At 47.5% G+C, this 17,001-nt stretch overlaps 1 protein-coding gene across 2 annotated transcripts; it reads right to left on the bottom strand.

Annotated features, from left to right (window-relative positions):
- Positions 1–1,315: 1,315 nt before the first annotated feature.
- Positions 1,316–13,939, bottom strand: PCK1 (phosphoenolpyruvate carboxykinase 1). 2 transcript variants are annotated; one of them, XM_083446883.1, is made up of 11 exons: positions 13,563–13,691; positions 13,385–13,476; positions 12,789–13,081; positions 11,673–11,854; positions 11,207–11,410; positions 10,347–10,534; positions 9,017–9,179; positions 6,277–6,501; positions 6,049–6,180; positions 3,105–3,200; positions 1,316–1,780 (listed from the first exon to the last, which is right to left on the bottom strand). In XM_083446883.1, exons 3-11 carry the CDS (start codon positions 13,010–13,012, stop codon positions 1,326–1,328), a joined length of 1,869 nt encoding a protein of 622 aa, XP_083303009.1. In that variant the 5' UTR covers positions 13,013–13,081; positions 13,385–13,476; positions 13,563–13,691; the 3' UTR covers positions 1,316–1,325. The 2 variants fall into 2 exon arrangements, with proteins under 2 accessions (XP_083303009.1, XP_083303008.1); XM_083446882.1 differs by lacking the exon at positions 13,385–13,476 and having other exon boundaries at positions 13,563–13,939.
- Positions 13,940–17,001: the final 3,062 nt, after the last annotated feature.

Here is a 17,001-nt window from a genome sequence, read left to right on the forward strand (position 1 = left end):
CCTTTACAGTGGTACCCCAGGTTACAGGCGCTTCAGGTTACATACGCTTCAGGTTACAGACTCCGCTAACCCAGAAATCGTACCTCGGGTTAAAAACTTCGCTTCAGGATGAGAACAGAAATTGCATGGCGGCAGCAGGAGGCCCCATTAGCTAAAGTGGTACCTCAAGTTAAGAACAGTTTCAGGTTAAGAACAGACCTTCAGAACGAATTAAGTTCTTAACCCGAGGTACCACTGTACAGCGCTAGTCAATTGGAAAGGGGTGGGGGGCTGACACCTTGAATTTTCAGAATGTAGTGCTGGACCCTGGCTAGAGTAGCTTCGTCTTGTTTTCCTCCTCCACAGGGTTCCCAGCCCTAGAGCACCCCAGACCCTGAGATTTCAAGGCCCAAAGCCGAGACCTAGGGGCAGTGATGTCACAGGGGCAGGTTCCAGTGATATTAAGCATAACACATTGAGCATCGACCACAGTCGCTGAGAGCATGTGATTCAAATAAAAAACACACAAAGTCTAACATGTGAGCAAATATGTTAACAGTTGGAAATTTAGATAACGGTTGGAAATTAAACCCAAGGGGATGCTCCCAAGCATGGGCGTAGCCGGGGGGGGGGGCATTACAGGAGGCAGGCAGAACCTCAGTTAATTGAGATTTTTTGTAATACTTTTCAATACTTTTTGAGGATTTAGGGGGGCAGCTACTCCCCCCTCCCTTGGCTATGCCCATGTTCCCAGGTCCAGTTGAAGTAACATGGTCACTCCTTTTCACCTGCTTAGGTAGGGAAGACTCTCTCACCTTCTCGGCCTCATTATTTATGACGTTACATGAGAACTGCAGATATCATGGGCCAGCTTTCTTGTCTTGCGAGTGCAGTAACAGTGGAAACAAGCTTATCAGGCAACAACTCTGATCAACTTGATGATCGAGGCTGCATCAGCTTGATTTTCTGATAAGCCTGAGAACTTCAACTGGCCGATAGAAGTTATAGCTCTGCATCCTAATTCTGTGTGTGTGTGTGTGTGTGCGCGCGCGCGCGCTTCCAGACATGGTCACTAGAAAAGAGAGCATTTACCGTATTTTTTGCTCTATAAGACTCACTTTTTCCCTCCTAAAAAGTAAGGGGAAACGTGTGTGCGTTTTAGGGAGCTTTCACTGCACAGCGATCCCTCTTGCTGTTCTGGTTTCTGAGATTCACAATATTTTTTTTTTCTTGTTTTCCTCCTCCAAAAACTAGGTGCGTCTTGTGGTCTGGTGCGTCTTATAGAGCGAAAAATACGGTATTTCATTCCCCCTCTCACACCAAGCCACAAATACGGTTTTGATCAGTTACAGCTGCTTTATTCTCTGCTCCAGAGCAATAACTTCTCTTTCCATCTCATAGGGGAGGTCAGCGTTGACTTGCTCTTCAAAATACTTCTTGATTTCTTCCACCTCCTTTTCCCAGAAGTCTCTGGAAAGGGCAAACAGTTCCTGTGTGTTGACACCTTCCAGGCCTTTCAAGTTCAAGCCCATGTCATCAGGGATGTAGCCGATGGCCGTCAGCTGCGCACTCGCACCTCCCCGAATTCGGTTGAACATCCACTGCAGCACACGGCAGTTCTCGCCGAAGCCAGGCCACAGGAACCGCCCTTGCTTGTCTTTCCGGAACCAGTTGACATGGAAGATCTTGGGAAGTTTTGCAGCAGGCCGGTGCGCCATACTGAGCCAATGGGAGAGGTACTGGCCAAAGTTGTAGCCAAAGAAAGGCCGCATGGCAAAGGGGTCGTGCATGATGATCTTGCCTGTGGGGAGAAGGGGAAAGATTGTGTTACGAGGGTCTTGCCCACATTCAGAGCACCATCGGTTCTATGGTTGACTGGGGAATGCCCATCGTGGTTCAGTGACACAGCAAGTGCTATGCATGCAAAAGGTTCCAGGTTCCATCCCAAGTATGCCCAGGTTCATTTTCAGTCAGTCAATCTGAGATCCAGTGTGGCGTAATGGTTAGAGTACTGGACTAGGGCCTGGGAGACCACGGTTTGAATCCCCTCTCTGCCATGAAGTTCGCTGGGTGACTTTAGGCCCATGGGTAGGCAAACTAAGGCCCGGGGGCTGGATCTGGCCCAACTGCCTTCTAAATCCGGCCCACAGACGGTCCGGGAATCAGCGTGTTTTTACATGAGTAGAATGTGTGCTTTTGTGCAAAAGAAAAAGAACATCAACTCTCTCCTCCAAACTGGTCTAGATACACCAGTTTCTGGGGTTGGTTCATGCACCAAGATGTCAGCGCTTAAGAGCTACCATGCAGCCAAATGAAGCTATTATTTTAGGTGTCCAGTCAACAGATAAGTTTTGCCAGAGGGCCACAATGAAAAGGAGTGTGTGTTTCAACACCCCAGTCCAAATTTGCACGAAAGCCTACTACTGGCAAGCCCCAAATCCTTTTGCCTGTGTGGGACAACAACCGGGGGAGAGCAAAGTTTGGCTAATGGGCTGCCAGTGGGTAACTTGGTTCTCACAAACAGCAAAGAAGCAATGCCATTAAGTCCCTGCCTCGCACCCCTAAACTAAGCTAAAGGTAAAGGGACCCCTGACCATTAGGTCCAGTTGTGACCGACTCTGGGGTTGTGGCACTGGCCGAGGAAGCCAGCATGCAGCTTCCGGGTCATGTGGCCAGTATGACTAAGCCACTTCTGGCGAACCAGAGCAGCGCACAGAAACGCCTTTTACCTTCCCACAGGAGTGGTACCTATTTATCTACTTGCACTTTGACGTGCTTTTGAACTGCTAGGTTGGCAGGAGCAGGGACCGAGCAACGGGAACTCACCCCGTCGCGGGGATTCGAACTGCCGACCTTCTGATTGGCAAGTGCTAGGCTCTGTGGTTTAACCCACAGCGCCACCCATGTCCCAACCCCTAAACTAGTAGATTGCAAATCTCTCCAGACCTTGGAACCATAAGATCTTTTCACCAGCCCTAATTACTCACAACGGCTACACTGCCATCAATATATTCACACTAAGAAAGGAAGGAAATAGGTTCCAGCAACTAAGTGTCAGCAATTTCCAGGTGAAAATAATGAGACGGGCTATTTAAATGCGGAAGCGTTATTATAGCCTGACTTACCTTTATGTTCAGCGGCAGCTGTTGCTTCTGATCTCATCGTTGCACCTACGAATACTCCGTGCTGCCAGTTAAGGGCCTCGTAGACCAGAGGCACACCTGGGGAGAACAGGAACAGCTGTAATATTTAGAGCAGGGCAGTCCAACTTTCCATACCAAATGGGCCGCAAGAGTACTTTGACACAGAACCCGCGGGCCGCACGCACTGAATTAAAATTCCACATCAGTGTTTGCAATATATTTAGCATTATAGTGGTACCTCAGTTCTCGAATGTAATCCGTTCCAGAAGACCATTTGACTTCCGAAATGTTCGGAAACTGAGGCGCAAAGGACCAGCTACAAGTTCAATTAGAAAAACGGAAAAACATGCAGCGGAAACCGTTTGACTTCTGAAGCGTGTTTGAAAACAGAAGCAATTACTTCTGGGTTTTTGGCATTAGAAAACAAAAACACTCGGCTTCTGAGATGCTTGAAAACCGAGGTACCACTGTATTTAATATACAGTGGTACCTTGTGTTAAGTACTTAATTCGTTCCGGAGGTCCGTTTTTAACCTGAAACTGTTCTTAACCTGAAGCACCACTTTAGCTAATGGGGCCTCCCACTGCTGCCGCACCGCCGAAGCCCGATTTCTGTTCTCATCCTGAAGCAAAGTTCTTAACCTGAAGCACTATTTCTGGGTTAGCAGAGTCTGTAACCTGAAGCGTATGTAACCCAAGGTACCACTGTACACAATTACAGTGGTACCTTGTGTTATGGACGGGATCCGTTCCAGAGGCCCGTCTATAACGTGAAATACCCGCAACTCAAAGTGCTATTTCTGTGCATGTGCGTGGTGCGATTTAGCAATTCTGCACATGTACGAAGTGCGATTTAGCACTTCTGTGCATGCGTGAGCGGCAAAACCCGGAGGTAACCGGTTCCGGTACTCCTGGGTTGCCGCAGGACGTAATATGAAAAGACGCAACATGAAGCAGACGCAACACGAGGTATGACTGTAATATATATAATTATATATATATAATTAAATATATAATTATTAGATTTAATATTTCTAACTATGAAACAAATTTAATACACAGTTATATGCGCATTGCACAAAAATAGATAATTATGCTTCATGTTTAATGTCTCTTCTTTAAAAAAATTTAAAAATTGTCCAATAGCACCTTAGAGACCAATCAATTAGTTTTGGGTATAAGCTTTTTTGATTATTATTTTTGACTGCGTCAGACCAACATGGCTACCTACCCGAATCTAGTCTCTTCTTTAACATTGCTGAGGGTCGCCTATAAGGGCCTCATAGGCTTCTTGCAACCTGCAGGCTAGACCACCCTGATTTAAAGGTTGGCAGTGCCACACATAATGAATTTTGATGCTTTCCAACACTGCAGCAGGAGGAGGCATGGAGCTAGCAATTTGTGAGTTTGGGGTTACAGCGCATCCTTCCTTCTTGTGGTTTATCTAACCCATTCAGATCTTAAACAGTTCAATCAAGAGGCTAGGCTATCTTAAGATAGAAGGAGTCAGGGAGGGACGTTTAGGTTACCAATGGCCTCTGCCTCTTTAAAGCAACTGTTGAGCAGCGACAAGGGTAGCAAGAGGGTCCAGCGGGTGGTGAGCATTTGCCACTTTCCCTGGTCCCTCCTCACTAAAGAGGCTGTGTGTGCTCCCAGCATCCTGACACATCCTCATGGATTGGAGCTTAGGCATTACTCTACACTCGGGATGGAGCAGAAACTTAGTCTGGCTAGTATTTTTAATGCGGACATACCTAATGCACACTTCCCCAAACTATATGCAGACCAAAACACAGCTATTCTTTGGAAACTGCACTTTGCAGTTTCAGTTCTGCAAATAAAAATGCATGCAAAAATCATCACGTCTGTTAGTGTGTGCACATGTTGGTGAAAATAACGTGCCAAAATGCATTTTATTAAGCGAAACGGTCACTACGCTGCTAATGAACTTTCATGAGGATTATTTTTTTAAAAATGTAAACAGATGCAGAAATGAGAACTGAAGTCTGGATAAATTAGGAACTGAGCAAAATTGAAATTCATAGATTCATATCCCAAATTCGTAGCCAAAAATACCGAAAATGGGAGCCATGTACCCAAGTTTCACCCTCACCTTGGCATTTATTTATTGGTTTATATTTTTGTTATAATTTTTTAAAAAATGGTTTTCCGGATAGTTTGCAAAAGAATTTACACCTGATGCAGCACTGTGTACTTGGTGGTACAGTGGTACCTCGATTCATGAATGAAATCCATTCTGGAAGCCCGTTCGGCTTCTGAAATGTCTGAAAACCAGGGCGTGGCTTCCCATTGGTTGCAAGAGCTTCTTGCACTCAGCGGAAGCTGCGTCGGATGTGCGGGTTCCGGAAAACGTTTGAAAACAGAAGCATTTACTGCCGGGTTTTCAGCGTTCGAGAACAAAACATTTGAGAACTGAGGTTCCACTGTAACATCTAATAGATACCCAGGTAATTTTTGTATGGGCATCCTATGTAAATGCAGCAAATAAGCACAAACGGCCTCGGTCCTGTATACCTGAAGGAGCGTCTCCACCCCCATCGTTCTACCCGGACACTAAGGTCCAGCACCGAGGGCCTTCTGGTGGTTCCCTCACTGCGAGAAGCCAAGTTACAGGGAACCAGGCAGAGGGCCTTCTCGGTAGTGGCGCCCACCCTGTGGAACGCCCTCCCACCAGATGTCAAAGAGAACAACAACTACCAGACTTTTAGAAGACATCTGAAGGCAGCCCTTTTTAGGGAAGCTTTTAATGTTTGATGTATTACAGTATTTTAATATTTTGGGGAGAAGCCGCCCAGAGTGGCTGGGGAAGCCCAGCCACATGGGCTGAGTATAAATAAATTATTATTATTATTATTATTATTATTATTATTATTATTAAATAGACAGCCCCCTTTTGAGACTCTTACCTTCAGGTCTCCGTCCTCCAAATATGATCCCCTCGATCGGCACTCCTTCTGGAGCCTCCCAGGCAGGGTCGATAATGGGGCACTGGTTGGCAGGAGAGCAGAACCGGGAATTGGGGTGGGAACAAGGTTCCCCTGTGCAAATATAAGAGATATTTATAGTGGCACCATTAACCGAAAATGCAATGGCAATAAAAGAAAAAGGGAGCCGTTAACTGGAGTTAACTGTACCGCTCTTGGCTGTCCATTCCTTGTTTTTCCACGAAGTGAGCGTCACCCCGAGCGCAAACTGCTTTTCCATGCCTTCCCAGTAGACGCCTCCGTCACTGGTTTCTCCCACATTGGTGAAGATGGTGTTCTTCCGTATGGTCTTCATAGCATTGGGGTTTGTTTTCACTGACGTTCCAGGAGCCACCCCAAAGAAGCCATTTTCTGGATTGATGGCTCTGAGGTTACCTGGGGAATTTTAGAAGCGATGTGAGGTTCCTTGTCTCTGCTTCAGTCACTCCCCACCTCTCCAATGCACACCCATTCCTCATTCAATCCTTTCCAACTCTTTAACAAAACTCTTTTGCTCCTCCGCTCACAAATACTATTTTCAGGCTTCTCAACTTTGGAGCCACTGCTGATGGTTCCCATCTGGTTATGCCAAAACTGCAAATGCATTTTAAAGCGCTCTAATTAGCACTCACTTGGGATCCTTCCCTGCATCAATTAATGGATACTACATGGGTTTCTGAGATATTCCCTCTTTAAATGTCACTGCTCTGCAGGAGACAATATTTCCCCACCTGCCTATCTTGCATGGGGCTAAACTTGGATGCAATGTCATACTGTAAGTATCCTTCCAACCTAAACCACTGCTATTTTTTCCCCCTAATTGCCACCCTCCGGGGAAAAAAAATCTTGAAGTTAGGAGAAAGCCTTATCCGTTTCTTTTTGTAACACTGAAGTGCACGTACATGGTTTTACTGTAGGGTTAAAAATATATTTGCTCTCTTTCCACATCCTGAAGCAGAAGAAGGAAGGGTGACAGGAAAAAAGAGTGGGTGATGGGTTGCTGGTTTTCTCAGCAATGGTGAAACTGACAAAACTCTGCACACACAGGCAGTTCTTCATGAAGGGCTTTGAAATGTAAGAACAAAAGGCGAAAGATTTATACGATCTGAGGAGAAGCCAGAGTATATATATATACATATATGTATATATTGTATATGTACATATACAATGAGAGCTGGACCATAAAGAAGGCTGATCGACAAAGAATTGATGCTTTTGAATTCTGGTGCTGGAGGAGACTCTTGAGAGTCCCATGGACTGCAAGAAGATCAAACCTCTCCATTCTGAAGGAAATCAGCCCTGAGTGCTCACTGGTAGGACAGATCGTGAAGCTGAGGCTCCAATACTTTGGCCACCTCATGAGAAGAGAAGACTCCCTGGAAAAGACCCTGATGTTGGGAAAGATGGAGGGCACAAGGAGAAGGGGACGACAGAGGACGAGATGGTTGGACAGTGTTCTCCAAGCTACCAGCATGAGTTTAACCAAACTGCGGGAGGCAGTGGAAGACAGGAGTGCCTGGCGTGCTCTGGTCCATGGGGTCACGAAGAGTCGGACACGACTAAACGTCTAAACAACAACAACATATATTGTAATCACGCTAAAGTAAGAGCAATGTAGAGAAGCCAGAAGAGGGATGGAGGGAAGTTAATTCAGATAAGATATAGACTGAAAGGAGAATAATATTGTTAAGCTGTATTGTGTTTAAGACATTTGGAAGGGGGAAAAAATTATGGGGGGGGGCGGGGAGAGAGAGATATGTAAGAACAAGCCGTTCCAAAGTGGATACAGTTGTACTGAAAAAGTGATGGGAGGGAGGGTATAAATGCATTTCATCTGATCACTTCCAGCGCAGGGGCCACAAAAAATGCAAGAAGTTCAAAATGCCACTGTGAGTCATAGAGCTGGAAGGGACCCCTGAGGGTCATCTACCTCAACCCCCTGCAATGCAAGAATATTTTGCCCAACGTGGGGCTCGAACCCACAACCCTGAGATTATGCTCTGCCAACTGAGCTATCCCACATTTCTGAACAGCTACCAGATTATTTAAGAACCCAATACAAATATACTTAACGCTGCATTTCTTGTCACGTGTGGGAGGAAGAGAGGGTGCAAAAATGAAAATAATTTGAGAAGCATGTGTGAAATCTGCCTCAGAAACAAGCTAGAGCAAGTGCCCCTAACTACCGGAGGTTGTGAGCAGGAAAATATCTGTTCTTCCATCATCTGACACCAGGCTTTCCTGACAGCAAGTACAGTCTGTTCACACAAACATTATCAGTGTGTTTTTTTTATTCAGTGAAGTGGTCTTCACTGCATTGACATGGTGAACCAGATACATGGTTCTTTCAACATGCGTCCATGTTGCAGCCAATGCATATTTGATCAATTCGCTTTAGAAAGTTTTACGGGGTCATGCGAACACGTGGCCTGGAAACCCGTTGAAAGATCAGAAGGATGTTTCACCATAGCGAGGTCAGATTGAGTTTGCCAACAAGAAACTGTGGCTCCTGCCCCATATCAGATGGGACCAAGAAACTTTCTACCTCACCCAACTTTTGAAGAAGAAGAAGAGTTTGGATTTGATATCCCACCTTTCACTCCCTTTAAGGAGTCTCAAAGCGGCTAACATCCTCCTTTCCCTTCCTCCCCCACAACAAACACTCTGTGAGGTGAGTGGGACTGAGAGACTTCAAAGAAGTATGACTGGCCCAAGGTCACCCAGCAGCTGCATGTGGAGGAGCGGAGTCGCGAACCCGGTTCACCAGATTATGAGACTACCGCTCTTAACCACTACACCACACTGGCTCTTTTGCTATTGGTTCAACTGCTGGTTTCAACCACTGATATCAAACAGCTCTGGAACATCAACATCCCTGGCTAAATCCCCACTTGGATGCTAAAGAGGTTACCTTGGTCATCAAATTTCATCCAAGCAATATCATCCCCAACACACTCGACTTTCCACCCTGGCAGAGTTGGGTTCATCATGGCCAAGTTGGTTTTTCCACATGCACTTGGGAAGGCTGCAGCAAAGTATTTCTTTTCACCTTCCGGATTTGTGATACCCAATATCTATTTAGGGGAGAAAAAACCCCACTCTCTTAAGGAGTGCCATGCAGCTGGCAACAATACCGTATTGGCCCAAATATAAGCTGCACCCAAATATAAACCACACCTTTAAAATTCATGGGGGGAGGGGGAGAGGAAAAAAGACAATACCCGAATTTAAGCCACTCCCTTAAAATCCCACAGGCACTCATACCCGTTCTGTTTTACCGTATGTCTGTTTCAGCAGCGATCTTGTAAAAGCCAATTTTCGTAAGGTCGCGGATTTAAGCGACACTTTAACTTTTCAAGTTCAGAATTTGGAGGGGGGCAAAGTGAAGCTTATATTCAGGCCAAAACAGTAATATTAACGACTGCAAAGCATAAGTAATAAACCAGCTAATCTCTGAACCACTGCGGGACTTTTTCAAACAGAAGAGCAAAGCTACCAAGTAAAGTTCTGAAATGTCATGGAGGAAATATAATATTTGATTTTAGAACATGGTAAAATTGTGCACAATTTGCAATCCCTGGAGAATATGGACTTCTCAACCCCATTTAGTCTCTGTTTAGGTATTTAGCATTCTGCTCTGCTCTTCCTTCAGGGTCAGGGCAGTACCAGTGCTCTCCCCTTGGCTGCCTTCACAACAACCCTGCGGGTTTAGGCTGACAGAGAATCACTGGCCCACTGACTGAGGATTTGGGATCTGCCCAACACTCCAGCCACTACACACAGGTTTTCTGTATTTAAATATATTACTGCTACTATTGAACAGGCTCTGATCTAGTCCCTATATGAAGAGAGAGCCCCTGTATAAGAACCCCTATAAGATTAAATAGAGGTCTGCGTTCCCCCTGCCCTTCTCTCCTTATGGCATGCAACAACACGTATGTCCTAAGACTAGGGAAAACCAGAGAATCTCAAACATTCCCAAAAAACTTCAAGGTTAGTCAGTATGATTATTCCCATTTAACAGATGGAAAACTGAGGCTGAGTGAGAGTGACTTGCCAAGTGTCACCAATTGAAGGATCTCACTGCTGAGCCATGATTTTTTTAGCTGGGGGCATCCCACCCCTGCCTTCAAGCTCTTTCTTGTTCCATAGAAATCAAGGCGTTTACTGCCGTTCACTGTGCCTTCGGTTGCAACAGCACCAGTGCAAGCAACACATTTATTGTTAAAACTTTCCCCTACCAGCATGTGTTCGGCAAGCCAGCCCTCTTCCTTGGCGATCCTGCTGGCGATCCGGAGAGCAAAGCACTTCTTTCCCAGGAGGGAATTTCCTCCATAGCCGCTTCCAAAGGAAATGATCTCTCTGTGATCCGGGATGTGAGCAATCAGAGTCAGATCTGGGTTACAGGGCCAGTTATTTACCAGAGGCTCTACGAAAGAAATTAAGCAAAACACGTTATTTATTGGGATAAAAGTGCAACCTTCTCCTTCTTTTAAGATGCATCCTTTTAAAACTGGACCACATGCCTATTTCTTTTACTTTTGTTTGGTACACAGTAAGCCCACAACTTGTGCGCATTCAGCTTTATGCATGTGGCAAATATATATATAAATTTAAAAGGGGGTGGAGTTCTGGGGGAAATGATTTTGGCAATCCCACCTGCCTTTGAATCCAATGCGTTTTGACTGTATGCGATTTTAGCTTTAGGCACGATCCCCAGAATGTAACCCCTGCAGGCAGTCTTACTGTACCAAAACTTAATTTCAATGTTTGTTTTCCAGCACTAGGTGTCACTATAGTGCTGTCTGCACAGCTAACAGCAGCAATATCAGCAACTAGTGGTTTTGGAAAACAGTTAATTCTTGAAACATTCTGTTTGATAGAGAGGTAGGCAAAACTCTCTCCATTTTCTGTAAGACCAGATGGCACTGAATCTGCACAAGCAAGATCTGGGAGAACATTAAAAAGAAACCCAGCTGTTCCAAAGCATCTTCAGTGAGCAATTTCTGGTCCATCGGGATGACGAGCTGCCTGGCAACCCTGTATAGTAAAGCACCCAGGACCATAAAGTAACGAAGACTTTGCACTGAGAATGGCTTACTTTTCAATGGCAAAGGGCACCCAACTGAATGGAGGCATTTCACAAATTCCCCGTTGCCCAGGGCCTCTAGGACAGACGTCCCCATCCGAGTCATGATCCTCATGCTGGCCACCACATAAGGAGAATCTGTCAGCTCAATCCCAAACTTGGATAGAGGGGAACCAATTGGCCCCATGCTGAAAGGGATGACATACATGGTGCGCCCTGCAAAAGAGAAGCCGAAAAAGGATTTCAAAACAGCAACCAAGACCACTGTAAACGTAAGCTGGGAGTCTGTACCTTACATGTCTCCTTACCACCCGAAACCCTCTCTCCTCTCCTTTTATTTTAGATGGTATTTTGAAAAACAGGGGAGGCTAACTTTTTTGCACTCAAAACATTAGAAGGAATCCTCTTTTGCACAGGAGGACGATGATCTAAACTCGAGGGCAGGAATTTGGCATTGCGATAGAGAAAACTCTCGCACCTTTCATGCACCCAGGGAATCGGACGCTGAAGGCTTTCTCAAAGTCCTCTTCAGACATCCAGCTCCCCAGCTGGCTCGCCCCACTCTTCGGGATCGGGATGGTGTCTCGCTGCTCCTGAGTGACGATGACAGTTTTGCTTTCGATTCTGGCCACGTCCCTCGGATCTGTACGAGCCAAAAAGCTGTGGAGAGAAGGAGCAGGACACCTGCGCTTCAGCTATTTAGGAAACAACCTGAACGCCTTCCCTGCCTGGTGTGGCTTTGCAGAGCAAATGAGCCACCGCCGTATCTGCAGCCCTGCGGCACACGGGAGCTGAGGCAGAAGTGGGGGGAACAGGGAGATTGCTCTGCCAACCTGGCTCCCTTTCCTGGAAAGCCTTGTTTTGTGGATTTCCAGCAACACTTCCACTAACCCAGACGCCTGGCAGGCAGCTGGTGGGAAAGTGAGCTCCATCTTCATCCGGCGAGACCCAATCCAGTCTGGCACAAAAGTTTCTGGGTTGCTCTGCCTGATATTAATAATTACAAGATTCCAGTACAACTCTACCATACTATGATATTTGAGTATGAAAGGACTATTATTTACAACACAGCCGCCCTCTCTCTCTCTCAAACACCCACCCACCCACCCCTGCTCCTCCCTTTAGACTGGGGTGGGGATCCTGTGAACCTCAAGATCTAGCTGGACAACAGTTCCCTTCAACCCTGAACATCGCCATGCTGGTGAGGGCTGATTGGTGTTGCAGTCTAACAACATCTGGAAGACCACAGGTCTCCCACCTACTCTAGATGGAGGTTGTAGGATGCGCCACCTTTCCCAAGCTTCCCCACTCCCAAAACTCCCTCTCTCTAAATATTAGGTCCCATATAAGAAACATCTCCTGACCATCCTGGACCTGCCATCTGCTTAGCAAAATAAATCAGCGAGGCTGGAGCGATTACGTTGAAACACTGAGCACAGCACTCTATTAAACTAGCAAGCAGGGACATTAAAACTGATGGTATCAACAAACCCCAGGCTTAAGGCAGACCAAACAGCTGCTGCTGAAGGGATCCCATCTTAAGCTTCAGCCACCCTCACTACAGCGGCATGCACACAAAACACACCCCACTTACCAATTCTCATATTTGCCAAGCTTCTTAATCATGCCTTCCTCCACCATGAGCTCCAAGATCCTTTTGTTCTCATGCTCTGAGCCATCACAGATGTGGACAGCTTCCGGCTGGCAGAGCTCAGCGTTGCTTTCAACAAAGTCCCTCACATCTGGCGCCAGGCTCTTCGGGTCTCCCTGGACGAACTTTGGGGTGGCGCTCCTCTGTGCCCGCGGCTGGGATGGCATCGCCCGTTCTTTGCAAGGACAAGGCTCAGGGTTGGGGGTCCGTAATAGGAATTGCAAGCTGGAAGGGGGCTGGGGGGGGGGGAGAGACAGTATGTAGTGTAACAGATCTGGGTTGGAAAGCTTAGTTTAAAATACTTGCAGTGATCGGAACATAAGAAGCTGCCTTATGCTGAGTCAGAGCATCGGTCCATCTCAGTGTTGTCTACACCAGCGGTTCTCAACCTGTGGGTCCCCAGATGTTGTTGGACTACAACTCCCATCATCCCTGACCACTGGTCATGCTGGCTAGGAATGATGAGAGTTGTAGTCCAACAACATCTGCGGACCTGCAGGTTGAGAAACACTGGTCTACACCGATGGCAAGTGGCTCACCAGGGTTTCAGTCACTCCCAGCAGGTTGAGATCTTCTGCATTCAATGCAGGTGCTTCAGCTTCTACAGCCCTTCCTCATGATCAAGAAGCACCTAGCATCAGATTGAGAAACAAGAGGTCATCTGAAACTGAAAGTGTCTATATCAAGGTTAGAAGTGAATGCAAGTTATATGCTTACCTTTTCGGAGCTGCCCCTGTTCTCAGGCTCAGAGAGGATTTCGCAGGTTCTTTCAAGCAGTAAGGTGTTGCTTAGGGACAGCTCTGTCCCAAACCTCTGGTCTTCCAGAAAGCAGCTTCCTTGCTTAAGTACTCTTCTTGGGTCGCAGTCCATCCCACCGTCTGGAGGCTCGCCTCTGACGTCACGGCATGGAAACGTGTCTTCTGGCTCGTTGCCTAGATGGGTGTCCTCAGAAGCGAACTAGTCGTCCCCAAGAGCTTATCTGTTAACTGGTTCCATTAATGAGTGCTTGCGCGCCGTTCAAGCCAGTTTACGAAATATCCTGGCTAGGTCAACCTTTGGCCTCATTCTGTTCCTGTTGCAAAACAAAGAAAGAAGGGAAGAAAGAAAGAAAAAGAACGGTTGCCATTTCTCAATGCAAGCGAAAGGCTGAGCACACCCCCACACCCCCCCACACCCCCGGATGGTTGCAGAAGCCGAGGCTCAGAGGGCAGTTATGTGTGCAACAGATAGAAAAGCAGGTTTCGTAGTCACAGCAACTGCTTGCTGCAGGCTCGCCCCAGGGGTGTTTACTCGCTTTTGGAAATTTCCCTTGGCATGGGGGAAAAGAGCAGGTTTGAATAGCAATCGGAGGGAGAGGAAGGGAACAACATTTGCATTCAGTTCACACATACCAGTTCCCATGATATCCCGTATGAATGGGAAAGTTTTAATTTGGCTCGGAGAGTCAGGTTTGTAAGTTCATTATAAAGATGCTTCCGTTCTACTTGGCCTTGGCTTTGCTTTCACAGAGGCCTCCTCTTTTTCTTCTTTTTTCTTTTGCGCAAGGCAGGGGCAAACCCCAAAAGCTGAATTTGATCTCTAGCCAAAGGGGGATTCCAGATATCTGGCACAGGTCACATCCATACCATACATTGAGAGGGGTTGGCTTCCTCTCAAGGAATTCTGGGAACTGTAGTTTGCTCCTCACGGAGAAACCGTTCCTCAATAGACAACAGTTCCCATGGTTCTTTGGGGCAAGCCATGCACTTTAAATGCAAGGTGTGGACATGACCACAGATTTGAGCCCATTTCTGTCTTCCGTGGATAGCTGCAAGTACCAGCTTTCCTCCCACTGCTCAGTCACTTTCTATCTACTGTAAAGAGCTGTGGGACTAGAGCACTTTCTTCATGTCCTCCTGAATGTGGGGCCTGGGTGGCAGGAGGACATGCAATCATGTGCCCTCTCCTCAGTGGCGCAGCTTCATGCTCCAATACCGGCAGCAAAGAGCAGGTGTGGGCGTGGCTGGTGCATGGCCCAGGGGTATGGCACACCACCCGCAGGGGCATGACGCGCATCCTGGGGGTGTGGTGCACCGCCTGCGGGGGCATGGTGCCCAGCATGGGGGGGCAGCCGCGATGGCACCCCACCAAGATCGTGGTGCCAGAGGCAGTGCGCTCCCCACACACCCCTCTTCCTCTGCCAGTGCTTCTCCCTACTCCTGCCCACCCTAGTGCTGTGACTGAAATCTGTTTTAACTCTTTTTAAATTCTGAATTTCAAATTGTTGTACAGTCATACCTCTGGTTGATGTAGCTTTGGGTTAAGCATTTTAAGGTTGCGCTCCGCGGCGACCCGGAAGTAACGGAGTGTACTACTTCCATGTTTCGCCACTCGCGCATGCGCAGACGCTCTAAATGACGTCATGCGCATGCGTGGAAGCGGCGGATTGCGACCCGCACAGATGCAGGCTGCATTCGATTCAGGATGCGAACAGGGCTCCGGAACAGATCCTGTTCGCATCCAGAGGTACCACTGTAACCTGTCCTGGGACCTAATGCTGAAAGTTGAGTAATACATTTAATCATTAATAACGATAATAAGGAAAACAACCATAGTTAGGTCAACTCAACATGTGCCTAGAACCTATATATTGTGTTTTCTATAATGCAGCCAGAGTCCAAGAGTTGTTTGAAGTGTCCAACATAACCAGGAAATGTAATCTACTTTATTTTCATTGCTTGCATGAATGGTAATGACCATGTCATCATTATGAAGGAGTGTCTCTACCCCCATCGTTCAGCCCGGACACTGAGGTCCAGCTCCGAGGGCCTTCTGGTGGTTCCCTCACTGTGAGAAGTGAAGCTACAGGGAACCAGGCAGAGGGACTTATTGGTAGTGGCACCCACCCTGTGAAATGCCCTCCTATCACATGTCAAGGAGATGAGTGCAACTATATAACTTTTAGAAGATATCTGAAGGCAGCCCTGTATAATTAATGTTTACCGTATTTTTTGCCCTATAGGATGCACTTTTCCCCCTCCAAAAATGAAGGGGAAATGTGTGTGCGTCCTATGGGGCGAATGCAGGCTCCTTAGCTTCAGCGATAGCAACGCGATGCCTCCGAAGCCTGCACTCCGGAGGCTTCGCATTGCTTTCGCTGAAGCCAGGAGAGTCTGCTCTTTGAGGCTGGCGGTGGGGGAAAGCAGCGCTTCCGCCCACCGCCAGCCCCACAAGCTGGGGGGCAGCGGGAAGGCGTGCAACGCCTTGGCGCTACTCTCCGACCTGGTTTGGAGGCTGGTGGGGGGGGAAAGCAGTGCTTCCCCCCACCGCCAGCCCCACAGGCTGGGTCAAAAAGCCCGCAGGAGCGGTGCGCTCTTTAAAGGCTGTGCGGCTTCTGCGGGCTTTTCTATGAATTCCCCCACCTCGTAGAAAAGCCTGCAGGAGCCACGCAGGCTTTAAAGAGCGGGCTGCTCTTGGGGGCTTTTCCCCAAGGAGTGAGAAGGGACTGACTGGCCGAGTCAGTCCCTTCTCCCTCCTGTGGGCTTTTGCGGGAGATGGGGGATTTCCCCCACCTCCCGCAAAAGCACGCAGAAGCCCTCCTGGTCGAAAAGCCTGCAGGAGTCACGCGCGGCTCCTGTGGGCTTTTGCAGGAGGTGGGGGGAATTCTGCCACCTCCCGCAAAAGCAGGGAGAAGGTCTTGGAGTAGCGCGCAGGCTGCGTGCAGCCTGTCCGCTGCTCCCAGAGCTGCGGGGGGAGGGAAATCATATTTTTCCCCTTGATTTCCCCCCCTGAAAACTAGGTGCGCCCTATGGGCCGGTGCGCCCTATAGGGCGAAAAATACGGTAATTGTGTTTTTATAAATGTTGGAAGCTGCCTAGAGTGGCTGGGGCAACCCAGAAAGTCTGTAGCAAGGAAATAATTATAGCATTTTTGATATTGCCAAAATTGATAAATTAGTCATAACGTACTCTTTCTTCTGATTTGTCTGGGAAATGTTTTACATTGCAATATTACAAAGTTGGACCATTGTTGTTGTTTAGTCGTTCAGTCGTGTCCGACTCTTCGTGACCCCATGGGCCAGAGCACGCCTGGCACTTCTGTCTTCCACTGCCACCCGCAGTTTGGTCAGATTCATGTTTGTAGCTTCGAGAACACTGTCTAACCATCTCGTCCTCTG

Source organism: Podarcis tiliguerta (genome assembly GCF_965153285.1).
Source record: "Podarcis tiliguerta genome assembly, chromosome: 6".
In the NCBI taxonomy this organism is placed as follows: domain Eukaryota; kingdom Metazoa; phylum Chordata; class Lepidosauria; order Squamata; family Lacertidae; genus Podarcis; species Podarcis tiliguerta.